The sequence below is a fragment of the Culex quinquefasciatus genome, chromosome 1, assembly GCF_015732765.1.
Source record: "Culex quinquefasciatus strain JHB chromosome 1, VPISU_Cqui_1.0_pri_paternal, whole genome shotgun sequence".
NCBI classification, from domain to species: domain Eukaryota; kingdom Metazoa; phylum Arthropoda; class Insecta; order Diptera; family Culicidae; genus Culex; species Culex quinquefasciatus.
Genome location: NC_051861.1, coordinates 109120385 through 109146676, shown reverse-complemented (window position 1 = coordinate 109146676; position 26292 = coordinate 109120385). Strand labels below are relative to the sequence as shown.

The 26292-nt window shown below is 33.2% G+C and overlaps 3 protein-coding genes across 3 annotated transcripts in view; all 3 read right to left on the bottom strand.

The window, feature by feature from the left end:
- Positions 1–2620: 2620 nt before the first annotated feature.
- The window catches only part of LOC6051600 (endoplasmic reticulum resident protein 44), a 54024-nt gene continuing 30352 nt past the window's right edge, over positions 2621–26292 (bottom strand). Inside the window, 4 exon segments of the mRNA XM_038256637.1 lie at positions 2621–3609; positions 6964–7318; positions 7321–7428; positions 7599–7992. Of these exon segments, the coding sequence (XP_038112565.1) occupies positions 3438–3609; positions 6964–7318; positions 7321–7428; positions 7599–7992 (1029 nt within the window). The 3' untranslated portion in view covers positions 2621–3437.
- On the bottom strand, positions 8001–8882 carry LOC119767641. The gene has a single exon (XM_038256650.1). It carries the CDS (start codon positions 8666–8668, stop codon positions 8102–8104), a length of 567 nt encoding a protein of 188 aa, XP_038112578.1. The 5' UTR covers positions 8669–8882; the 3' UTR covers positions 8001–8101.
- On the bottom strand, positions 19936–20703 carry LOC119767644. The gene is made up of 2 exons (XM_038256655.1): positions 20333–20703; positions 19936–20267 (listed from the first exon to the last, which is right to left on the bottom strand). The coding sequence occupies exons 1-2, from the start codon at positions 20418–20420 to the stop codon at positions 19951–19953; spliced, it is 405 nt and encodes a 134-aa protein (XP_038112583.1). The 5' UTR covers positions 20421–20703; the 3' UTR covers positions 19936–19950.

Sequence of the window (26292 nt, the reverse complement as noted above, 5' to 3'; positions counted from 1 at the left end):
GCTGGAAAAATAATCCAAATTAGTGCGTGTTCGTCGTTAAAGAACTTTGAAACTTACTTTGATTAGTCCAATAAATCAAAAAGAAACTTTGCGGGAGGCACCAGACCACGTTTTTTTATGTTTGACTGAAAACCGTAAACAAAAATGTTTGACAGTTTGGACGTTACGGAAAATAAAAGAGTGTGCGTGGCGGAGTGCGCAAATTATGTTGGTGTGCGTGTGCATAAAAAAAACGGAAAAATTTGAGGATTGTGTCCAGACTAAAGCGTCTTAACTGGCCCTGGCGATGCCCGATTATCGCCCGCAGCCCCCCTAAAGTTAGAGTGGGTTGGTATGAGCACACGCAACAACTTTTTTTTTTAAATCTGTTTTCGGGGCATAAAGATTTCTGTAAACCCATACATCCAATTGAAATGTGTTCAAAGACAAACTTATGGGAAATTGGACGAGCTTTCCGGTAAAAATATTTACGAGACTGAAAAATCAAGTCTGTCATATAGAAATTGCCAAAACCATCAAATAACCTATTTTTTCTACATTTTTATTTTTAAAACCGCTGTAACTTCACAAGTATTGGACTTAGGACAATGGTCAATATGGAAACTTTTATGTAAAATTGTCTGGAGAATCGATTCCCGTATTCGGATTTTGAAAATTTTGACGTTTAGAGCACTTTTCAAAAAAACAGTTTCAGTAAATGATTTTTGTATTTTTTTAGGTGAGTTGCTCCATCCTGCATTTTTCGTGAGTCTTTTTGTAACATCTTAGGCTATCTTCACAAAAATTTTGAACGAAAAAAAATCGTGGGCTCCCCCTCAAATTTGACTTTTAAACTTAAAAATCAAAAAATCTCATAAAAGTTGGGTGTTTTTTTCTTTCAGTGTATTTTTATCGAAAAGCCCGTAAAATTTCCTACAAGTTTGTCTTTGACCACTTTTTGATACGATGCAACGGCTTCGAGATACAGAAATATTTAAATTCCGAATTACAAAAATATTTAAAACACTTACGCCCTTCTCAAATGTCATTATCGAGTGGAACTGGCTCCATATACACAAAAATGGCTTATATAAGCGAAGGATAACATGTCTACAAAGTTTCATTGAAATCGGAGAGGGTCGGGTACAACCGATTCCCTATTTGGCATGGAATTGCTCAAATTCATTTTAAAAATATAATTTAAAAATTACAAATTTCTGAAAAAATAATTGATTTAATTACTTTAAAATTTTAAGTTTGTAGAAAAGGGTCCTAAAGCCCTATGTAAATTTTTATACACAATGGTTAAAACACGCTTAAAACCCATTTCTGATCACTTTTTTTCATTTTAATAAAAAAAAATTTACAAGACAACATTTTTTCGATAGATCAACTATGGTCCCCTTGGAACGAGCTGTCAAGAAGGACCTTTTCTGTCAAGAAGAACCAAGAAGTTATTTTTTTTAAATTGATATAAAAATCAATTTTCAAATCCTTTAGGTCGTACAAAGGGTGATTGTACTCAGAAAAATAAGCTTTATCGTTGTGAACAATAATATCACAAATCTATGCTTCATTTTAGGACTCAATTGAAGAATTCAGTAGGTAATTTACTTGACCCGGTGGCGGTAGTTGGAAAATTTCGGACGATGTCAGAATCGGTGCCGAAGTCGCTTCAAAAGTTACCTAACTCCGCAGTCCTGAATGAATTTATGATTGGTTTATTTTGAAATTATTGAATTTAGAGGTTTTTGAATAACATTATCTAAAATAGGACAGGATTTTTTTTATTGTTGGTAATTAAAAAGTATACAAATTATGTTATTGAAACATTTGAAAACGTAAATTGTTTATAAATTGATTTTTTTCAGTTTTTATTAATTTTCAACTATAATAATTACAATATTAATTTTAGAAAAATCTTGAATAGCAAAATTTAAAAAAATAGAACCAAACTGAAAATTATTTTTTAAATTGTTGCATTAATATGCATAATTATAAATAAAAGAAAATACCTGAGATGGAATAATGGCAAAAACAATCTTTTTCGCTTGCTCATTTCCCTCACCCGCAAAAGAGAGAGTAGGCGAAATAGTAAACAAAATCGCTTCAGAGCTTCTCAAGCTCAATCAGTTGAAGATTATTTAGCATCACTTAAATTAATTTATTTTATTTTGATTACACATATTGCCCATCTACAGAAAATGAAGAAAATGACGTGTAAAGTTACACCTGCAAGTGTAGTAGTGAAATCGATGTTCCACCGAATGATCAAGTTGACGATTTTTTGTTTAGATTCCTTTTACCGATCTTTCATGCGGGAGCGAGGAGAGCCGATTGGTTCCCTTTTCCTAGTGGGTTTAGGGACACTTCGCATAGACGCCCTTGCTACCATCACGTTTGAGTTATTTTTAAGTTCGAGTACGATTGAATTGGCGTGCATTCGACAACTTTAAAAAAAAAAATTGGATTCATCAGATTTTCGGAATTTCTATCATCTTTGAACGCTTGATTTTGGAAATTTTTCGTCAAACTGTCCAATAAAAAATAAAAAAAAGCCCATGAAAATTTCAAATTTAAATACCCAAAATGTATTCTAATTAAATTGTGATATTTCGCACAGAAATTCGAAAAAAAAATATTTAGATTATTCAGATTTTCGTTTATTCTCTTAATTTACTTTCATTTATTTATACAGACTTTTGTTTATGTAATACGAATTAACAAAAAAAAGGAGGGGGCGTGTTACACATTCCAACGCAGTTGCACTCTTTAAATTTTCCAACTAATCCAGCTTTTGTTTGTTTGTGTAACCAAGTATCACTTTTTTCTGCACTATTTTCTTCTTCTCTGCCAATTTTTAACTATTTCGTGTGGATTTTGTATTTAAATTGTGTGTAAATGTTTAGATTAAAATGATGGAAAGAATTTAAGTTTTGCTTCGTTTTACATTTGATTCTTCACTAAACTTCCTCGCAAGATACTACACACTCAGCATACGTTTGTATATTTGATTCAAATAACGCGAACGATTAAAACTTCTTGCACTTTTCACTTGCACTCTTCACAGACATTCTCACTTTTTCTCTCTCACTTTTCATTCAGCCACGGTCACACAATCTGAATCATCGTCATCATCGTTTTAGCTGAACTAGTTTGAAGTTTTACACATCTAAGATTGGTTGTTTTCTCTTCTTCTTCCTTTTCTTCGCCGTGATTTGTTTTAGAATAGTAGCACTAATATAGTCAAAGCGCAGGCCTTATGGTTCTGATTTTTTGTTTTAGATTTTTTTTTTCAATTTTCGTCGAATTTAAATTTCTAAGAAACCCTCAAGAAATAAGACCAAACTTTATTCTTTGCTGTCTTTTAAATAGGGAAAGCAACATCAATGAGAAAAAAAGAGGGACGAAAAGAATTTGGAACGGAATCTAGTAAAAAAGGCTGGAAAAGTCTCGCTCTACAGCTCGTCCTTGAGCAGCGTGTACCGCTTGTTGGACGGGGCCAGATTCTTGAACGTCGACTCCGGCGGCGTCGTGCCTTTCCGGGGGCCACCGTCCTGGCCGTTGTTGCTCACGACCATCACCTCGATCGTGTTGTCGTCGGACTTTTCCGGGCCGTAGTGGAATTCGCTGTGGGGGAAAGAGAAAACATGAAATTATGAAATTTATGAAAAAAAAATTATGATTTTGTGAAATTTATTAATCGTAAAAACAAATATTTAATTTATGAAATTTGTTTTTCTAGGTTACAAAATTTCGGATATAAAAAAAACAATTTTATAAAAAATTTAAAACTTATGTTATTTTTGAATTTTTTTAAAATATTCAAAATTTATAAAATCTCAAAAATTCACCTTTATTAAATTACGAGATTTGTTAAATTTATAAAATTTGCTAAATTTATGAAATTTGTTAAATTTATGAAATTTGTTAAATTTATGAAATTTGTTAAATTTATGAAATTTGTTAAATTTTAAAATATGTTAAATTAATGAAATTTGTTAAATTTATGAAATTTGATAAATTTATGAAATTTGTAAAATTTATGATGATAAAAATGGATATGGAATGTATGCATCTTATAAAATATATCGATTTCATAAATTTTGCAAAATCCTTTAAAAAAATCAAATTTATGAAAATCATGGAATTTATCTGAAATTTTCAGAAAACTAAGAAATATTTGAAATGCGTAAAAATAAATGAAAATATGCAATTTATACGTTAAAATATTTAAATTCATAAAATTAACACGGGAATCAATGAAATTGAAATCTTAAAAAAATATGAAATTTTTGGCATTCTTATATTTATGTAATTAATTTTTATAAAAGTTATCAAATTATGAAAATTGTATGTATTAATTAAATTTATAACATTTGTAAAATGAATAAAATTCATGAAACCTATTCATTTTTTAACGTTTTTATCGTGATTCGATTATGCAAAGTGATTTTTTCCTATGCCTTAAGAAAATCAAGTCTGGACTAAATAAAAAATTGATGCAATTTATAAAACTGATGAAATTTTGAAAATAAATGGAATGTTTTTAGCTGTTGCAGAATTTCGGGTTGATTAATTTTAACATTAATTTTGTTATAATTTCACAATTTATTTTCATTTCAGAATTGAAAATCAAAAAAATCATTCAATCTTTAAACATACCAAAAGTAAGCATAATTTTCCTAAAATTATGAAAAATATAGACTTCAAGCTCAAAAGTCTACGCAATCAATTTTTTAAGTATAGGTTTTTCAATTCTAAAAATCCAGTTCTAGTTCTTATACTCTGAGAGCCTAATTTTTTTATTCACATTTAAAATTTATAAAATAATAAAACTAATAATAAATTGGTATTTAAGAGTTATGAAATTTATGATTATTTAGAATTTTTTTTTCTTATTTCAGAATTTTCAAAAAATTAAGAATTTAAAAAAAAATTAAATTTTTTTGTTTAAAAAAACAGAATTTTGAGTTTTTTTTCTAAACATTCAGAATTTGCAGAAAATTGCAATTTTTTCCGAATTTCTAAAATTTCATAAGTTTTACAAATATAAGATTTTTTAGAATGTATGATTTTTTTAATTATCATAATTTTAAAAAAATGCAAAATTTTCAGAATTTTTTTTTCAAATATTCAAAATTTAAATATGTTTAAATTATTTAGAAATCATACATTTTTTGATTTTTTATTTTTTTTAGAATTTTCAAAATATTCCGAATATTTAGAGCAATTTGAAATTTCCTGTATTTCCAGAATTTGTTAGAATTTTCACAATTTCACATTTTTTAGATTTTAACAATTTCAGAATCATGATTTTTTTTCCAGAATTTCTTAAAAAAAAAAACATCAATTATTTAGAATTTATAACTTTTAAAATCTTCAGAATTTTGCACTATTTGTAGATTTTTCACATATTTTATTTTTTTTCAGAATTTATGAATTTTCAAGATGTTAAGAATATTTAGAATTATTTAAAGTTTCTGTATTTGCAGGATTTTCTCGGTTTTTTTCCTATTTTTTTTAATTTTAATTTTTTTAGAAATTTTATTTTTTTTTAGAATTTCCAGACTTTTCTAAATTTTTACAATTTTCAGAATTTTTCAAATTTTTGCAATTTTTAGAATTTTGAGTATTTTTTCAGAATTTCAAAAAAAAAATCGAATATTCAAAATTTCAGAACCATTAAAATGTTCAAAAAATATCACAATAATTAGATTTTTGAAATTTTATAAAATTTTGAGAATTTTTGATTTTTTTAAAAATATTCAGAACATTTAGAATTATATAAATTTGTTTGTATTTCCAATTTTTTTTTTGAATTCACAATTTCCAGATTTTTTTAGATTTTTAGTAATTTGGAATTTTGAGTTTTTTTTTAATTTCAAAAAAAATAATATATTTAGAATTACAAAACTTTTAGAATCTTCAAAAATTTTAACAATTTGTAGATTTTTAGATTATTTTTTCTAAAGAATTTTTGAATATTAAAAAAATCGAATTTTCAGAATTATTTCAAGTTTTCTGTTTTTGCAGGATTTACTGAATTCTTAAAAAAATTAGAATTTTAAGAACGTTTTGAATTTTTACATTTTTTAGAATTTGTCAGAATTTTTAAACAAAAAAGTTCAAAAAAGAATTTTTAGAATTTTCAAAAGTTTTTTTTCAGAATTAAAAAAAAATCAAATATTTAGAATTTCAAAACATTTGAAATTTTCAAAATTATTCACAAATTTTTAGATTTTTCATATTTTTTAGAAATTCTAAAATTTTTGAATTATCAAAATATTCAGAATAATTTCCAATTTTTGGTATTTACAAAATTTTCTGAATTTTCCGAATTCTTTAAATTTTTGAGAACTTTCAGAATTTTTTGAATTTCTAGATTTTTTAAACAATTTTCAGAAATTGACGTTTTTTTTAGAATTTCAAAAAATTCAAATAGTTAATTTTTAAATGTTCAGAATTTTGAGGAATTTCCCAATTTATGATTTTTTGTAGGAATTTGCAGAATTTTCAGAATTTCTAGAATTAGCATATTTTTAAAAAAAATTCAGGATTTTTTGATTTTTCATGTTTTTTTTTGAAGCTGCAGGACTTCCATAATTTCAGATTTTTAAAAATATTCAGCAGAATTTTCAAATTTTGCGAGATTTTCAGAATTTTAAAATTTTCAAAATTTTGAAATTTTTTAAATTTTCTTGAATTTGCAGGATTTTTTAGAATTTTCAGAATTTCTAGAATTTGCAGAAATTTCATATATTTTAAATTTTCAGAATTTTTTTAATTTTTTGTTTTTTTTTTTAATTTTAAGAAATTTCAATTTTTTAAAACCCGCAGAATTTTTGATATTTTCAAAATTTGCAGGATTTTTATTTTTTTAGAACTTTCAGAATATTCTGATTTTAGTGAATTTTGAACAATTTTCAAAATTTAATTATTAAATGAATGCAACAAAAAAGATATCACCCAAAGGTCACTCACCGATGCAACTTTCCGCTGTACAGATCGTTCAGGAACTGCTTCAACTTGCCCGGCACGAACATGTCCTTGAAGCTCGGGAACAGATACATGTGCCGGAACGAGTCGATCGCAATCAGCGGCAAATCCGACTGACTCTTGCCCAGGTGGTGCAGCGGGTGCGCGAACCTCTTGCCGTCCGCCGTCAAAAAGTTAATATTCTGCTTCTCCGTAATCAGTTGCGTCTCGATGATCGTCTTGTAGTCTTTGATCGACTGGTGGTCGTCCGGGCCGTGGAACAGAATCAGGAACGGGAGGCCCTCCTCGGTGAGTTCTTCGGCGTTTTCGAAGGTGATTTCCCGGACGAGCGGGACGCACTTTGCTGCACCCAGATGTTGAGCTCGTCAAAGTTGTTCTGGTTGCCGGTGAAGGTTTCGTCGTTGGCGTCCGACACGGCCACGTCCGGCCGGAACACGATGATGGGGTGTCCTGTTGGGAATGAGGGGGAAGGTTAGTTGTTGGTCGAATTGTTTGAGATTTGTCTACTATTACTTGATACAGTTCCTTGAATTTCCGGTGAAAAAGGCATGCAAAGCGAATTTTAGAACAATGAGCAGTCATGTAAATTGCAATCATTTTTCGTTCCGTCAAAAACTCACCTGGCGGATGCATCGCCGTCACGACGTCCCCGAATCCGGCGTAGAACACGCAGTCCTCCTTCAGGTTGGTGGCCACCCTCCGGAACGTGTTGTACTCGACCATGTCCCGCCGGTCAAAGTACCCCACCACTATCCGCTTCTTGGTGTCCAGAACCTCCAGGTCCTTCAGGTTGAAGAACTCCTTGATCGGATCCTCGAGCTGCTTCTTGATAAAGTCGGCGAACGCCTCGACCGTCCGGGCCCCTCGGTACTCCCGCTTCGTCGGTTGGCCGTTCCGGATCACCTTCAGCGTGGGATACTTGGAGATGTGGAAGCGGGACGCCGCCGACGACTCCTTGTCGCAGTCCACCTTGCCCATCACGACGCGACCCGCCTCGGGAAACGCTTCGCGGACCTGAAAGAGGAAGGGAAATGAATGTAAACAAGGGCGTCTATATTGAGTACTTCTTTTTGCAGTGGGTTCAAAATAAAACGCAACAAAATCAAATAAAATCAACTTTATTTCACCTCAACCCCTTCGTAAGCCTAAAATACGCCCGGTACTCTCCAATCAACTCCTTGTCCGGACCCCAAAACTCCAGCGTCATGCGCCACAACCCAGCTGGAACGACCGGCGGAATCCAGCCCGCATCCGGCTGCAGGTCCTTCACCCAGTACGTACCCTTCGGAAACGGACAAAACCGCGTCGTGCCCTTCGGCAGCTGCGGCAAGTTCGAGTAGTTCGCCCAGATGTGCTGAAAGTCGGCGTACTCCTCGACCATCACCTGGCAGATCTTCTTGCGGGCCATCTTCATCGGGTACTCGTTGAACTGGTTGTTCCCCATCGAACTGTACGCCACCCGGACCGACTTCTCGAAGCCCTCGTCGATGTCGTGGAAGAGCGTGTACGACCCGTCCAGGACGAACGCCGTCCGGTTGAACTTCCGGACGCGCATCTTCGAGATGTCCGCGAACCACTCGCCGCCGACCTGTTCGATGCGTTCGAGCTGGACCTCCAGGTTGACGGCGGTGGAGCGGGGAATCCAGAGGGTCAGGAGGATCGCGAGAATTGTTGATCTGGTCGTGGTCATGGTTGGCGTTCGATTGGTTGACGATTGGTTTAGAACTGGTACAAACAACTGACTTTACGACAGCGTTGCACGTGATGAAGACATGAGGAAATGGTTGGATCGTAGATCGCGAGCTCTTGCTGTTTTGTGATTATTGAGTTTCCGGTTACGTAAGTTGGCAAACGATTTAAAAAAATACAATTAAAAAAATAAATAAAAATTTGAAAATAGTAGTTTATGCAACAAGTTGCAAAAAGCATAGCATAGCATAGCATTGGTGTCTACCCGTAGCTGCTACTTCGTTATTGACCAGGACCCCCAAAAATTGCTCCGTGGACCACAGATGAAAAGTAGGAACCAATCATCACCCCTTCGCAATTTTCAAAGATCCCTATCGTGCTGATCAATACCGACGCCGGCCACGACCAGTGGTAAGACACGGGGAAGTGGATGGGAATGTTAGTCCGATACTTGAGTGATGGGACCGCCAAATCGACTGCGTCTCCGACAAAGTATCACATGAGTTTTGAGGGTTAGTAAGATGGGTATGAGGTCAGGATTCACTGTGGTAGGTGATGCGACCATAAGCAATTTGTTTATCTGTTGAAATTTTTAAAAATCTTAGGCAGCCGGCTGCGGAAAGATACATAATCATTGATTTAGAAATAGTTTTAATTCGAACACGGCGCCAAATTATCATTCATCCCCCCGTCGGCGTGCCTTCCGAGCAACGACGCTGTGAGAAGGGCTCCTCCTTTTACTATTTAAGCAATATATTAAATTGTATTTTCTGTGGTTTCCAAATGAATTATATCAAAACTTTATAGTGAGGTTTGCAATGATTACATCGTGTTGCAGGATTTTATGACGAAATGATCCGAAAATAGTAATCTACGAGACCGACAGAATTGCGAAAAATAGTAACTGAAAGTTTTCGTTTCGAGCAGTTATTAATAAAGTGACACTATCACGAATGGTACATTTTACGAATGGTGCATTTTAAGCCGAAGTCGTTATAGGTAGTTATATCTTTTACGTTATATTTATAATTATCGGAAAAATAAGATCAGAGTAAGAGGAGAACGAATCCGTAAAAACGACGCATGAACTCGAGTTAGACATTCTCGTTTAACGACCGGTATATTATTTTTTACGCGACTTGAAAGAAGGCAAGAAGAAAAAGAAGAGGGAAAGTGGGGAAAAATATGTAAAATATAAGATACATACAAGGATAAATAAAAGTAAATAGATAGATTGAAATAAATAAGTTAAAATAAATTGATACATTAAAATAAATTGGTCAATAAAAAAAAATAATAATAAAATTAAATCCATTCAAGCTTCCATCCATACATGAGCCAAATGATAGAGTTCACCAATTGTGGAAACTCACAAATGACTCTTCACAAAACTATTCATGCACCCACATCACTCGACTCACACATACATGCACACAAGCAAACTCACCCAGGGTTCCCAGTGTCGCATAAAACACGCTGACCTCTCCAGTTATAAGACACTCACCAAGGTATGCTTTTCCGCCTAAAACACCAACGTTTGCATGAGCTTTCCGTTATCGCCCGTTAATAACACCGCACCAAAGCTCCCGAATGCTTTGAGATTGACTTCCTCTGCTGCACAATGCGTCGACATTCATTGTTACGATTCAAAGCTTCCACCCACATATGTAAAGTAGTATTCGTGTCGGTTAGCTCTTAAACTCATACAACTAAAACATGCCGTTGGCTTCAAAAGTTCACGAGGTAAAAATTGTTCTAACTTTATCAAGCAATACAACTACTTTCAATTCCCCCCATTTTGTTGCTTTACCAATAAATCGAACTTAAAAATTACAAAAGCATTGGCTAAGATTTAAAACTAAGAGGGATAGACACTTGTGTTTCAACAAGCATCTCTTAAATCTACAGCTACAGCAACAATTTCCCGATTAACACTATCATTCAAGTTTTTAATAATTCACAACCCGATCAAACCTTATACCACCCCAAGAAAACAAAATAACAACACTTTTATCTATTCAAACTGTTTACCACAACACATGTTCTCACACAATCTGTACTGCTCAACGCGTTCACATTTATATTACCGTAAACACTTTTACCAGACTTTTGAATAAGCTATTCCAAGCTTTTGCTAATTTTCTTTGTAAACTGAATATTTTCCTCTTGCACTTTAGATTTTACACTTACACTTTTGTGTTTTGATAATCAATCAATTCATCAAATCAAAACAATCCCCAGCACTACAACAATCACCTTTTCAGTTGGCAGTCGGCGATATTGCACGGAGAGCCCAAACGTCAGGCTCCTCAAGCAAGCGCTTGGCAGAAAAAAAAACACACACACACACACCTGATTTTTTTGCTGTTAATAATCTACATTAAGTATTTTTTTCTAACTTCGGCTTTGAATTTCACTCGCGACAAATCAATTAATTAATTTGCTATTTGTAAACTATGCCACCTCAAGAAAAACAATCATTTTGGCACCACTGACTCGCATACGAGTTGCATAGAAACTTTCATACAACCACGCTGCGGAACGATGAAAACTGAAACCACCCAAAGCAACCTGTCAAGATGTCGCGCAAATCAAACCAGAACGAAAATAACACAAAACAAATTATCACAAAACTACAGTTTTTTCTCAAATTTCGAAGAAACTCCATGTTTCTCGTGTGAAGTCAGGTCACTCGTCTCGAATTAACTACTTTTGCCGTGGCCTTCGGTAAAATTTCACAATTAAAATGCTAATTTAAAACGCGAGACGGAGTACACAACCGGGCTGGATCAGAGCTGCCAGCAATCCCCCTTTATGCAACAAGTTGCAAAAAGAGGATTTTTTCAGCACGAGTCGTACATTTATCCAACGAGGTTCACCGAGTTGGATAAATACGAAGAGTGCTGAAAAAACCAAGTTTTGCAACGAGTTCCATACAACATTTTTTGCAATTCCAAAAAACACACACTGAGTGAAATTTTAAGCCAAATTTTCATGTATTTTGTCAATAAATCGTTTAAATCAAAAAAATGTTGAAAAGTGTTACTTTTCGAAACAAGTGCTGAAAAGTAGAACTTTTCAGCATTTATTTTGAAAAGTGTTGCTATTCGATTCTGTTATTTTTGGTACAGAAAAGTAGGCTATTTCGACTTTCAAGAATGACAGGAAAAGTTAGTAGTTTCACGACGGAATTGCAAAAAATGTGTTTTTTAATTGTTTTTAAACGTTACCATTTTTAAATTTGTAAATTGCTCATATGAAAGCTGAAAATTTCGATCGATAGAATGAAAATTGAACATCCATCGTTAAGCAAAACATTAAAAGCATAATCTTTCAATTACTGAAAGCCGTTTTTATGTTTATTTTTATTTTTTCTTGGAATGGAGTACCTAGTTTAGACAGAAAATTCAAAAGAATCATTTTTTTTTCGGCGTAGAAATTCAAAAGGTCTGAAATTGAAAAAAAAAATTGAAAAAAAAAAATTTAAAATGAAAACAGAAATTCTAAAAAAATATTCCAATTTTGACAAAAATAAAATTTTCGCGATTTATGTTACATTTTGTTGAGAACTTTGGCTGATTGAAGTGAGAATGTTTTTGAAAATCTAGAATTTAAGATTGTTTGTTTGCCAGATTTGGTGAAATGCTTAATTTCGTTGAATTAAGTTTGATAGACCCAAAATAGGTACTAAGCCCAAAATAGGGACAAATACCCTATTTTTTCAAGATATAAATTAAATCATTATTGTGTTTCAGAATTTTTGAGTTTTAAAACTACAGAAATTTTTAGTTTTATAGGTTAAGCATATGAGATTTTTTTTTTTGAATTGTTGAGTTTAAGAATTAAAGAATTTTACAATTTAAGAATTGAAAAATTCAATAGTGTTGAAGTTTTAAAACTTTAAAAACTTAGGAATTTTAGAACTTTACATTTTCAAAGATTTAGTATGTAAAAATTATTGAATTTTAGAATTTCATTCGAGAATTTTTAAATTTAAAGGTTTTTCAGTTTTAAATTTATAATAATTGAAATTTAGAATTACTTTGGAGCTTTATAGTTAAAAAAAAACATTAAAGTTTTCGTGTATTAGAAAATCAGAATTTTTGAATGTCAAATAAAAGAGTTTCGAAGTTGTAATTTTTTTATTTATGTAATTTTAGAAATTATAAAGAGAAAGGTCTGGCAACACTTGCTGGATGCAGTCGAGTCTAAAATCGCGGTCGTTTGTTTCTAGATTTTGTGCTGCTAAAAAGCGAGTTTTGGTTCGAAAGTGGTGTCAATCGACGCGGAATCTGTTCGTGAATACGGAAATAATGAAGTTTTTGAGCAAATTGTGGATTTCAAGTGTTTTGTGGTCAAAATATTTTTGGCTCCTGGAATGGCGTCGACGAAATGATTTGGCGTTTTCAGAGCATTGCAGTTGTCTTGGTGTCTGCCTTCAGTGCTCGTGTGTGCGTGTTGCACATGAGGGCCTGACAGAGAGAAGCTCGAGGTTTAAGGTGGTCCTTGGACCTAAGTTTTAAAATAGAATCTGCAAGAAATTCTTGTGCTGTGAGTTATAAAAAATAAAATAAGGAAAATAATAGTGCGCGTTGTGTTTGGTGTATCAGAATAAGTAGCGGGCGAAAAAGCAAACCGAAATATGGAAAAGAGCAAAAAGCAGAGAGCAATCACAAGAATGCCGTGTGTGAAGACGGCGAACACATGGTTGTATTGGTTCATGTTACCTTTTCCTGTGTGCTTTGTAGTGCACGGTCGAATTTGTGCGTTCGGTTGCGGACGTGCGAGTGTGCGCTTGACAGGCGATGCCAAGTCCACTCCAGTGGCGTCAAAACAAACAAACACAGGCCAGATGAAGGAAATGGAAAAGAGAGTGCGAGAGAGCGCTGAGAGCGCACGATGAAGGGAAAATCTGCTACGGTTATTTTTTCGGCAGTGTGGAAGAAAACCGATGATACTCAGTGCCGTTCAGTTGTGGTCGTGCGATGGTGGTTACAAGGGGGAGAGAACGAGAAACCGTTGCTACCACGACACATCAGCAGTGCAGTGCATCCAGTTAATTTCATTTTCAAAGAGTTTTAATTGCCCAAACATTTTTGTTTTTGTTGTTGCTATTATTCCAATATGATGAGCGGGTGTACGACATGCTCTGCCCACGTAGTGCGTTGGGGGTGCTTACAAAATCATTCAATTGGCCATCTCGATGCGAAACAGATTTGTGCTAAATTATGTTAAGCAGTGAGATCTATTTTTCGAAACGGTTGTAGAGATGGAATGGAAACAGAAAAGAAATGGTAGTGATTTTACATAAAAAGTGTGTGACATATCGGGATCAAATAGTCTGAGTGAAAACATAAGTGTTTTTTGAGAATGAATGATGTTTAAAAAAGAAGAGCATGTTGATCTTTAGTTGGAGTTTTGACTAAGTCAAAAATGTGGTCTGAGGGTAGGGTTTACTTGCCACAATGTTGTGAATGATGGCGAAATAAGCACTTGTGAAAAGATCTTCGGGTGAGTTCGTTTCATGTCGTGTGCGTGTGTGTGCGCGTGGGAGAGAGAGAGAGAGAGAGAGAGAGAGAGAGAGTGTGTGTGTATCCGCGTTTATAATGTTTTTTAAATATAAATATGTATCGCCGTAGGGTCAGTCGGTTCGCGTTGTGTCCGTCGCGTTTGATTTTCGTCGCTGTCGGTTCGTTTGTTTACCTCGTTGTATTTAATGGAGTCTTCTGATTTGACACCCGGTTCTGTGCTCTCTGCCGATTTGCGTCGCGGCCGTCGCGTTTGATTTTTTTTTGTTATTGTTCTTGATACGATGCGCGGGCGATTTTACAGGAAAGCGGTACATTTGAAATGAATAGTTAATTTCGGGTGAGCTCGTTTCATGACGGTTTTTTGTAAAATTTAGGGTATTTTGCAGTTAAAATTCGCTCATTTTTAGAAATTGCGTCAACGCGTTTTTGATTCAAGACCGGTCATTGATTTTGTTAATTTTGTTTCCACGATGTCGCGATATCAATAGATTTTGTTTCGTTTTGTAGTGTGAATTTTTAGTACACGTGACTAGACTTTTCCTTAGCATCGCAGCTCGTAAGGCAAGGTGATAAGTATTATCTCAACGTGATTATTCACGCTATTTCTATAGCGTCGCAGACTATCCCGATCGTACGTCATACGCTTAATTTAATAATCAAGTATGTAAACCGCTCCAAATTAACATACTGAGGTTAATATTTTACCCTTTAATTACATATCGTTTTGGTTTTATCTTTCCACAGCCGGCTGTCTAAGATAAAACAACTTCATTCAAAATTTAACAACAGATAAACGGGAAATGTCTCATCCGCAGCATCCGATTGCTTGCCTTGAGAATAATACCTTATACCTTTCAAAAACACTTTGATTTTGGGTCGCATCATCATCTTCTATGATGAATCCTGACCAAACACCCTTTCCTACTAACAACTTTTCAGGTTCCTGGCGCTCGTGGGGTGTAAGCACAGAGTAAATCAGCTGCCCTAGTAGCAACCTGCGCTAACTAACATTCCCGTCCCTTAAAATCGAGGTCTACAAACTGACATGGCGGGCGCCGTTGGTGGCCAATGACTGTTACCTATTCGCAATTGATCTAGCTTTAGCAATCATGGTGTTTTATCTTTTCGGCGCATTCATACATGCTGTTGATAAGGGAAACACCATTTGATCGTCGAAGCCTATGATCAGTAGGGCTGAAAGGATATTACGGTTCTGTTCAGCAACGGAGGGGCAACCATGGGTGATCTCTCATGCTCATGCTCATGCTCATGCTCATGTAATTTTAGAAATTATAAAGTGTTGGTATTTTAGAGTTTTAGAATTTTTAAGTTTTAGTAGATAAAAATTATAAATTTTATGATTGTCGAGCTTTACAATTTGAGGATTTTACAATTCAAGAATTTCAAAAATTAAAGGTTTTTGAGTTTTAAATTTATGATATAAAGATTTTAGAATTTTAAAACTTTGGAATTTTATAATTTAAGAGTTTAAAAATGTTATAATTGTTGAGTTTTACAATTTGAGAATTTTATAGTTAAAAAATTTAGGAGTTTTAGAGTTTTAAATCTAGATTTTTGGAATTTCAGAATTTAAAAACTATGAAATCTTAGAGTTTATAAGTTCTACAAGTTTTTAGAAATTGAGAATTTTGCAATTCAAGAATTTCAAAAATTAGGATTTTTGGAATTTTTAATTTTAAATTTTTGTTTTTTTAGAATTAAAAAGCTATTGGAATTATAGATTTATCGTATATCAAAGTTTAAATATATCAAAATTATCGAATCTTAGAATTTCAAAATGTTAAAGAACTTGAGCTTTTGATTTTTGATTTTTTGAATTTTTGAATTAAAAAACTCTGTAATTTAAGGGTTCTTTAATTTTAAAGTTTTAATAAATTAGAATTATTAAATATTAAAACTTCAAAATTTAAAAGTTTTGAGTTAGATTCAGTTTTTTTAAGAGTTCTGGAACTTTCGAATTTAATTCTTGGAATTTATGAGTTTTGGGAGTTTTAAAGTTTGAGTATAATAAAAATTTAGAATTTTAGGTTTTCATTCAAGAATTTCAAAATTTAAGAGTTTTTGAGATTTAAATTTTAGATTTTTGAAATTTTAGAATTTGGAAAGTTTTTAGGTTTAGTTCAAGTTTCAGTATATAAGAAATTTATAATTTCATTTGCAAATTTCAAAAATAAGAAGTTTTGGAATTTTAAATTTTAGATTTTTGGAATTTTGAATTGAAAAAAAATGTATTTTTTAATTAAATAGTTTCAAAATTTTATGATTGTTGAATTTTAGAATTTGAGAATTTTACAATTCAAAAATTTAAAAATTTAATAGTTTAGCGTTTTTAATTTTATTTTTTCGAAATTTTTAAATTTAAAACTTAGGAATTTTAAAATGAATGAGTTTAAAATGCTATAGTTGCAGAATTTTAGAATTAAAGAATTTAACAAATCAAAAACTTCAAAAATTAAGATTTTTGGAAATTTAAATTTTAGATTTTTGGAATTTCAAAACTTAAAAACTTTTTAAATTTAGTTTTAGAGTTTTAGAATTTTAAGGTTTTGGTATTTTAGAATTATGGAATTTAAGAATTTAAAAATTTAAAAGTACCTATAGTAATTTTTGATTTTTTGAATTGAAAAACTCTTGATAATGATTTCAACGTTATTTAATTTTAGAATTTCAAAATTGAAAAGTTTTTGAATTAGATTTTTTGAGATTTTACATTGTTACACTCTAAAAAATAACCCTGCAAAGTTAGAAAAAACACGAAATTTTAAAATGAAAAATTTTGTTCTAAATGAAAAAATGACCCTTCTGGGTCAATGTAGATTCGAAAAGTACATTAAATTTTCCATAAAATGACATGTTCCAAAAAATTTTACAGTCGAGTAACGGAAAATGGGAGAATTTTTAAAACTTTTTTAGAGTTTTTTTCGATGAAAAATACGTTTTTTCGGAATTCTGAGTACACCATCAAATCGGGAGTCTAATTTTACATAAAAGTCCCTTTGACACCAAATTTCTATCTCATCACTGTTTCAGACTGCAAATTATTGAAAAACACCTCTTTTTTCACATGTTCAAAAATGGAAGGGGTAGTACCGCCCCTCCGTCACGAGATGTCAAAAAACGGACCTCGGATTCGTAATCAGGGACAAAAGTTACCCTTTAGGACAAAGTTTCACGCAAACCGAAGAGGGGTCGAGGCAACTGCTGTGTGAGTTGGCGGAGAATTACCCATATTTGGAACTTTAGTATTTGAAAACATTTGAGTTTTAGTTTAAATTTTAGTATATAAGAAATCTGGAATTCATTGAAGAATTTCATAATTAAGAAAATTTGGGGTTTTAAATTTTGGATTTTTGGAATTTAAATTAAAAAAAAAATAATAGTTTTGAGTCCAAAGTTTTTATACTCTAAAATTTTAAAAACCTAAAATTTATGCTTTTGAAATTTTAGAATTCAAAAACTTTGGAATTTTAGAATTTATGAGTCTAAAAGTGCAATAATTGCAGAATTTTAGAAAACATGATTTTTCAAAAAATATGATTTTAGGAGCTTTAAACTTTGGATTTGTGGACTTTTAAAACATAAAACTTTTGAAATTTTAGAGTTGTAGTATTTATTGTTTAAATCTTAGAATTATTGAATTTTATTACCATAAATTTTAAAAAAAATTGAGTTTTCAATTTTAGATTTTTAGAATTTTTGAACTTGGGACCATCCATAAACCACCTGGACAACTTAGAAGGGTGGGTTTACTAGTTAGTTTACTAGAATTATTGAATTTTAGAATTTAAAAATTTAAAAAGTTTTTGAGTTTGATTTCAATTTTTGGAATTTTTTAATTTAAAAACGTTATAATTTTAAAGTTGGACAATTTTAAAGTTTCATTACATAAGAATTTTTAAATTTTACGGTTTCATTTGAGAATTTCAAAGTTTTACAATTTTGGAGCTTTAAATTTAAGATTTTTTGAGTTCTAGAATTTATTTCAATTCAATTCAGTTTTTTCACAAGCAGGAAAAAATCAGGAAAATACCTACAAAATATTTCTAGAATTTAATAACCTTTGAGTTTAGAATTTTTAGGTTTTATAATATTAAAATTTTTGAATTTTAAGATTTAAGAATTTAAGATTTGTTATTTTTTCACAATCACAAGCGCACACACGCGCGCTTTGACAGAATTGTCCAACTTTCTCGAGGAGGGTCACGGAAAGAAGGCTTAACTTTTCTTGAACGCGTTTCTCCCGAGCTGCGTACTCCGCTATCTAAACAAGAAAATCGCGACATAATAAGTGAACCAAAATCACTCAAAGTTCAAATTTTCTACCCGCAAATTTTAGTGTGAGTTGATTTTCTCATCTGTTCGTCTAGTGTAGTCCGATCATAATATTTACCATTTTTGGCAGAATCCTACAAAACACTTGAAATCACTAAATGGAGCGTGTTTGGTACGGCATGTCCACGCATCCCTCCGCCCCAATAGATTCAGTGAAATGTGAAAAATCCTCTCTACGGTAAACACAACGCAGTAGGGCTGGCCGCTTCCAATTTTGTAGTTCATTTTACGGGTGTTCTCGGATGTACCGAAATTATATAATACTGTCAAGAAAAGTGCTTTGGGGCGTAATCCAATCACGAGACGTTCCAGAGCATACCTGCTTGATCAGATTAGATTCTGTGGACATTTCAAGCAATTCGCTGAATTCAAAAATTTCCATAAATTCTGTATGATTCAACATCCTAGTTTGTTTATTTCAGCGAACCCAGATCGCGTTGCGCGATGCAATCTTGCTTTCGAAACAAGGTTTTATTGCTCGATCGGATGTCCCGTTACGTGACCTTCTGAGGTATAAAACCGGACTGAATGTAATAGCCGCACTTTTCAACCAACCATGCAGTCGTTCGCAGCAGCGTTCCTGGCTTTCGTAAGCGTCCTTGGGAGTCTTCCAGCGAGGTCGAGTTCAGAGCCGGTCAAGCTACAGCTGGAACGCTTCGAACAGGTCGGCGGCGAAGGGATCGCCGACTGCTCCAAGTTGCGCGTCCGCAAGTACAACCGGACCGTGTTCGCGCTGGACGGAACGCTGCACATGCTCAAGGATCTGGACAGCTCGTACGAGGTGACGGTCCGGGTGGCGTACAGTACGATGGGGAACAACCAGTTCAACGAGTACCCGATGAAGCTGCCCCAGAAGAGCATCTGCAGGCTGCTGGTTGAGGAGTACGTCGATTATCAGTTCATCTGGGGCGAAAGTACCACCTTGCCGAAGGTTGCGAAGGGCACGAAGGAGTTTTGTCCGTTTCCGAAGGGCGAGTACTTGTTCAGGGACATGGTTCCGGACGCGTCGTTCATACCGCCCGTGGTGCCGGCCGGGCTGTGGCGCATGTCGATCGTTGTGTTGAACCCCGGTGACGTGGTCGTGCTGCAGCTGCGGATTTATTATCGAGTCGTTAAGGGGAAGGGCATGTGAGGTCTGTTTTGAACTCTGTGGATAATAAAAGATACAATATGCGAAGACCAGCCTTAGTTGTTTGAATCCCTCTGTTGTTTTTTGTCCCATTGCAAGAAGAAACATACTCTGGAGAATTTCCCTTATCCACTGAAAAAAGTAGACTTGGATATAACTTCAACATGACGAAATCCAGTCCATTGTTCGGGGGGATGCATTTGTTCTGTATAATCGCTTTGTATCATCAACTGGTTTGTAAAACGATACGATCTCAATGCAATGACCGGATTAATATGACATTAGCACGTCATCTGATCCCACCTCAACCCCTTGGTCCAAACGAACGTTCAGTGCGTCGGAAGCAATGGCGTGGCGTACAACAATTTCCACCGTTCCGTTGACGGTTCTGCTGATCATCTGCATCAGCTTCCCGTTCCGTTCCGATGGTGCCCAAAAGGTCACGCTGCAGCTGGAACGGTTCGAGCAGATCGGCGGCGCCCACTTTGTCGACTCGTCCCAGCTCCGCGTCCGGAAGTTCAACCGGACGGCGTTCGTGCTGAACGGAACGTTCGCACTGCTGACCGACATTGACGGCTCGTACGAGGTGAAATTCCTGAATCCCGAGAGCAAAGGGTAGCCTCATTTTTACTATTTTTTTCTTTCTGTCGAAGGGCGGTCAAGGTCGCGTACAGCACCCTCGGGAACAACCAGTTCAACGAGTACCCGATGAAGCTGGCGCGGAAGCGCTTCTGCGACATGCTCGTGACCGAGTACGTCGAGTATCAGTTCATCTGGAGGAACTGCACCAACATGCCGTACATCGAGCAGGGAACGCGCGAGTTTTGTCCGTTTCGAAGGGCGTCTACTGGGTGAGGGATCTGATTCCGGACGCTTCGTTTGTGCCGCGGGTCGTGCCGACCGGACTGTGGCGCATGACCTGGATGCTTCTGCTTCCCGGGGAGCAGGTGGCGGCGCAGTTTGCGTTCTACTTCCGGATTACGAAGGAGTTCTGACGGGGTTATATGTAGTGTTTTAATAAACAATTAATTCACTGTTTTTGTTGGAAGTCTTGATTATTCCAAATTCTCGCATAAATTTAAAAAGGTTCTACACGGAAAGCAGTTCCATCTTAAATTTAACAATTCAAATTAGCTGGCTTCAAATGGGTGAAACAGTGATTTCTTTGGTTGATTCAGCTAAAATTACAGGTAAATTTACCAACTCTGATTGCTGATTTGCTATCCAAAACTGACAGCCCACATAAAAATGACAAAAACAATATTGGTGTCTCAGCACAATTTTGCGTTACGAGGAGCGGCCGTGGCTTACTGGTTACGGTGTTCGCTTTGTAAGCGAATGGTCCTGGGTTCGATTCCCATCTGCTCCCAACGAGAAAGTAAAGGAAATATAAATCTTGAAACTCTGAACATGAACGAAAAATTAAAGTCGCTCGAGTCGGGGTTCGATCCCCCGTCCTTTGGATTGGTAAGCAAAAATGCTAACCACTAGGCCATCGCGATTTGGTGAGCTATAATTGGAGTTAGGAATACTGTTGCTACCAACTATATACGCGCTGGGTCCTTGTCCATTTGACAAGGGTTCGGAAGTTCTAAATAACGTTTGAACCCGATTGGTACAAACGTTCTTCAGAGCGGGGCTTGTCGATAAAGCTGAAGTACCTCGCGCTCGGCTAGCCAGCGTAGAAATGGGTCACCGAAGCTCGGCAGAGCTAACACCTTCCAAATGCCTATGCGAGTTATTTGCATGTATAGAATGTAGATCTAAAAAAAAATACATGGAAACAACTCAATTTGTAAGAAGCGGCCGCGTGGTCCCGTTTGGTTGGTTGCACACACACACACACACACAGCACAATTTTGCGTTACGTAGTTAAAGAACGCTTCCTAACGCCTTTTGTAGCACAGATTGTCAAGGGAAATATTCACCTTTTCAGAAAATCTTCATATAAAATCCGGGTTTCGTGCGAACTATTTTGACACCTAAGAAATCCCGCCATACCTTACCTAATCTACATACCGTGGGCACTGGCAACGTATGTTTTGCGAGGTTTTGCGCTAGCAACACGGCCAGTTTTGCTGGGCGTAAAGGGCGGTTGGTGCCTAGCGCGTTTGGATTAGGCGAAACTAAGTTCAATCAAGTTAAATTAACATTATGTTAAATTTGGTGAAATCAAGTTTAATTGAACTTAAAAAATAAGGTTAAATTGAAATTAAATAAGAAAATTTAAATTAAATTCAGTTGCATATGGTTAAACTAAGAAAAAAATTAATAGAATATAGAATATAATTCATTTAAATAGATTAAATTTAGTTAAAATTACATAAATTTAGTTAAAATTACATAAATTTAGTTAAAATTTATAAAATGTAGATAAATTCAATAAAATTTAGTTAAGTTTAGTTGAATTTAGTTTCTTTTTGTTTTATTTAGTTTAATTTGTACAAAATGTGTTAAATTAAGTTGTGTTTAGTAAAATTGAGTAAAATTAGGTTGAAATTAAGTAAAATCCAGTTAAAATATGATAAATTAAGTTTAATCAACTTCAATTAAGTTGAGTTCAGTTTAATTAAATTAAATAAGTTAAATGTGGCTATATTTTGAAAACAAATAGTTACATTTAGTGAAATTTATGTACATTTATTTAAATTTTGTAACATTTGGCAGAATTTAGTTAAATTTAATGCTATTTGATAAAAGTTTGTATAATTAAGTAAAATCAAGTTAATTTATGTTACATTAAAGTAAATCAAGTTAAATTGAGTTAAATCAGAATATATAAAGCTTAATTAAGTTGAACTAATTTAAATTTGGTAAAATTTAGTTAAATTTGGTTAAGGCCGTTGCACATATTCAAAGTTTATGAATGTTTATGGAAAATTTCAATGGAAAATCGAAGTCTAACCAAGTGAAAACAATGTAAAATGCATTTTTCTGCCTTGATAATCTTATTTAGGATGTTTGGGTATGGAATTCCGATAATCAGCACAGTAAAAATCAATCAAATCAAATCAAATTATTCGCTCTACAGCATTGCCTTGGCGTTCTCGATTGCGAGATTCCTACTCGAAACTAGGTGTTCGAAGGCTTGATTGTTGAGGCAATTGCAAACATCTTTTTACACCTTAGCTAGATTGTGAGTCCAACTGCCTACAAGCGACTCCACCGAGACAGGACCCAGGGAGACGACTCCTACACCTGGACTGAGCTAACGACCTAACCTTTTTTTAGGTTAGTCCGGGGCCAACATTTACTTCCCGTCCGACGGAAGGCGTTATCAGACAAATCTCGTCCCGAAAAATGCCACCGGGACCGTCTGGGATCGAACCCAGGCCGACTGGGTGAGAGGCAATCACGCTTACCCCTACACAGCACAGTAAAAACATTTTTAAAATAATAAAATTTTTGCCCATACTTAGAAATAGAAATATGGTAAATTAAGTTTAATCAAGTTTAATTAAGTTAAGTTGAATTAAGCTAAATTAAATACAACATGTTAAATTAAGCAAACAGCTAAATAAAATTAAATGTGGTCAAAAAAATAATTGATTTTGGTCAAATTTACGTACATTTATTTAAATTAGGTTACATAAAATTAAGTAAAATTAAGTTAATTAAAGTTAAATTCAGTTAAATCAAGTTAATTAAAAAAATAAAGCTAGAGTAAGTTGAATTAAGTTAAATTTAATTGAATTTAGTAAAATTTGGTAAATTTTAGTAAATATGTGATTATTAAATGTGGTTTTATTTAGAAAAAAAAATGATGAATTTAGTTTAAATTTAGGTACATTGATTTAAATTTGGTTACATAAAACTAAGTTGAAAATAAGTTAATTAAAATTAAATTAAGCTAAATCAAGTTAAACAAAGTTAAACACAAAAAAATAAAGCAAAATAAAGTTGAGTTTAGTTTTAAAAAAAATATGGTTCAATTTGGATTTAGGTACATTTATTTTAATTTGGCAACATAAAACTAAGGAAAACTAGGTTAATTAAAGTTAAATTAATTTCAATCAAGTTAAATTAAGTTAAATCAAGGAAAATAAAGCTAAATACAGTTGAATTAAGTGAAATTTGTTAAAGTTAAAGTTGAAATTTGGTTGAGTCAATTTAGTGAATGTAGATATAATTATTTTAAATTAAGTTTAAACTAGCCAAATCAGCAAACATAAGGAAAATATAAGATAAAAGTTGATGAATTAGTTAATTTAGTTCAATTCAATAAATAATTAGTGATATTTAGGTGAAATTAAAAACATTTGGGTTTAAGGTTAAATAAAGTAAATTTTTCAAATATGTTAAAATTGGAAGGATTTGCAAAAATCGGGGAAAAAGTGTGAAAAAGTGAAATTTCGTTCATGTGAGTGAAAAATAGTATGAATTAATTTATCTAAAATTGCTCCAAATTATTCAGCAAAACATTAATAATTTAGGTTATTTTAGCACCTAAACTCCCAAGCTCGAGAAAAATGGGGAATTTCTATACAAATACCCCCTTTTTCTCGAGCTTGGGAGTTTAGGTGTTAATTAGGTCTATTTTCTTTATTTTGTTTTTTTGTATTTTTGTTCAGTTTAAAATGTAAGTTTAAGCGAATTTTACATCAAATTCTGACTTTTTAACAATTAAAAAAAAGGATTTTGTTAAAAAAGCTTAAAAACTCGAATAAAAAAATATAAACATGTAATTTTTTTCTTAAAAAACTATGGCAAATTTGACGTAAAAATAAAGTTTGAACACCTTTTATCTGATTTCAACAAGAAAAACTATGACTATCAAAGTCACCCCGGAATTCAAACTAAGGATTTTTAACATGACTATTTTAGTATTGTAGTATTTTAGTATTTTAGTATTTTAGTATTTAAGTATTTAAGTATTTAAGTATTTAAGTATTTAAGTATTTTAGTATTTTAGTATTTTAGTATTTTAGTATTTTAGTATTTTAGTATTTTAGTATGTGTTTGTTTTGAACCGTTGACAAGCTGTTTATATAGTCCGGTAGAGGGCACATGGTAATGTCACGTTCGGACCACGATTGTACAATTGTACCTTGTTTTGAAGGCGAGATAGCATCGCGCGCAGTACGATCTGAGTTGAACAAATTGGAACTAGAATTCGAATTGTACTAATCATGTGAAGAATCTCACTTTTAATTCATTGCTACACCCAAAGAACAGAAATGCTGTTGAAGCTGTCATCCTGTGTTTACTGCAATGGATGACAACACGCTCGCCAATCTCTCTCTTTCTTTGGCTCTCTTATTCTCTTTTTCACTCTCACTCTCTCTCTCTCTAACTCAAAATGAAAATTCTAACTACTAGTACTCAACTCTCAAACTTTTAATAGAGATGTTGTTAGGGGCCATCCAAAACATTTTAAATTAACAAATTTGTTTAAATCTAGTTATTTTAACATTTTTGAGTAAGTTTTTTTCCTATTTTGTTATTTTGAATTTAAAAATTATTTTTGTAGTATTTTTCAATACATGAATTATAATATTTTTTATTTTCTTAGATTAGATTAGAAAACAATTTTGGTTTAAAGAACTTAATTCTTTTTTTTAATAAAGGCCGTTGCAAATATGTTTCAATGTCGTCGCAAAAAAATCTGGATGCGACACTTTTTTTCAATAAACTTCAAAATTTCAATGGAAATGGACGTGCAATCAATCAAAAAGTTCGTTTTCGAGAAAGAAAATAATTCCGTCAATACTTACAAATTCAGTAATTTTCAGTTTTTTCATCAGTTGAAAATTCGGTAAACTCTATTTTATTTTTGATTTTTTTTGGGATATTCCAATTCTTAGAATTCAAGTTTTAAAGAATTTTCTGGAACTGTTTTGAAAAGTTCCACAATAACTTAAACAAAAATAAAGAAATAAAAATTACAGAATGAAAGCAAACCAAATAAAACTCAGATTGAATAATGATTCCGAATTGCAAAAAATCTCTTCTTTCAAAATCGAAAGATTTTAAATTCCCAAAATAAAGTTAAATTCAGAAAAAGAATTGAATTTTGTCATTTTGAACGCCATCTTAGAAAACAGAAAATTAAATAACTTTTTTAATTACCTGAGCAATTCTCTGAGATTTCGGTCAATCGATTTTTTTGTATTTTTTAATCCGGCTGAAACTTTTTTGGTGCCTTCGGTATGTCCAAAGGAAGCTATTTTGCATCATTAGTTTGTCCAAATAATTTTCCATACAAATTTGGCAGCTGTCCATACAATAAATGATTTCTAAAAATTCAAAAATCAGTAGCTTTTGAAGGTTTTTTTTGATCTATTTGGTGTCTTCGGCAAAGTTGTTGGTATGGATAAGGACTACACTGAAAAAAATGATACGTGGCAAAAATCTTTTCAAAAACAATATTTTCTAAATTTTAAAATCAGTTCAAAAGGGCGTATTGCATTTTTGGCCTTTTTGAAACTTTAGTCTTGATTTAACAATTTTGAAAATATTGTTTTCGAAAAGATCGTCAATTTTCACGAATGTCTCAGCAATCTCAGCAACTAAAGGTCGTTAAAAAAGAATAATATACAGAATTTTCTCAGCTTTTCAAAAATATGTTTTAAAGTGAGCAAACATGAGCACTACACAGCAAAAAAATCGATG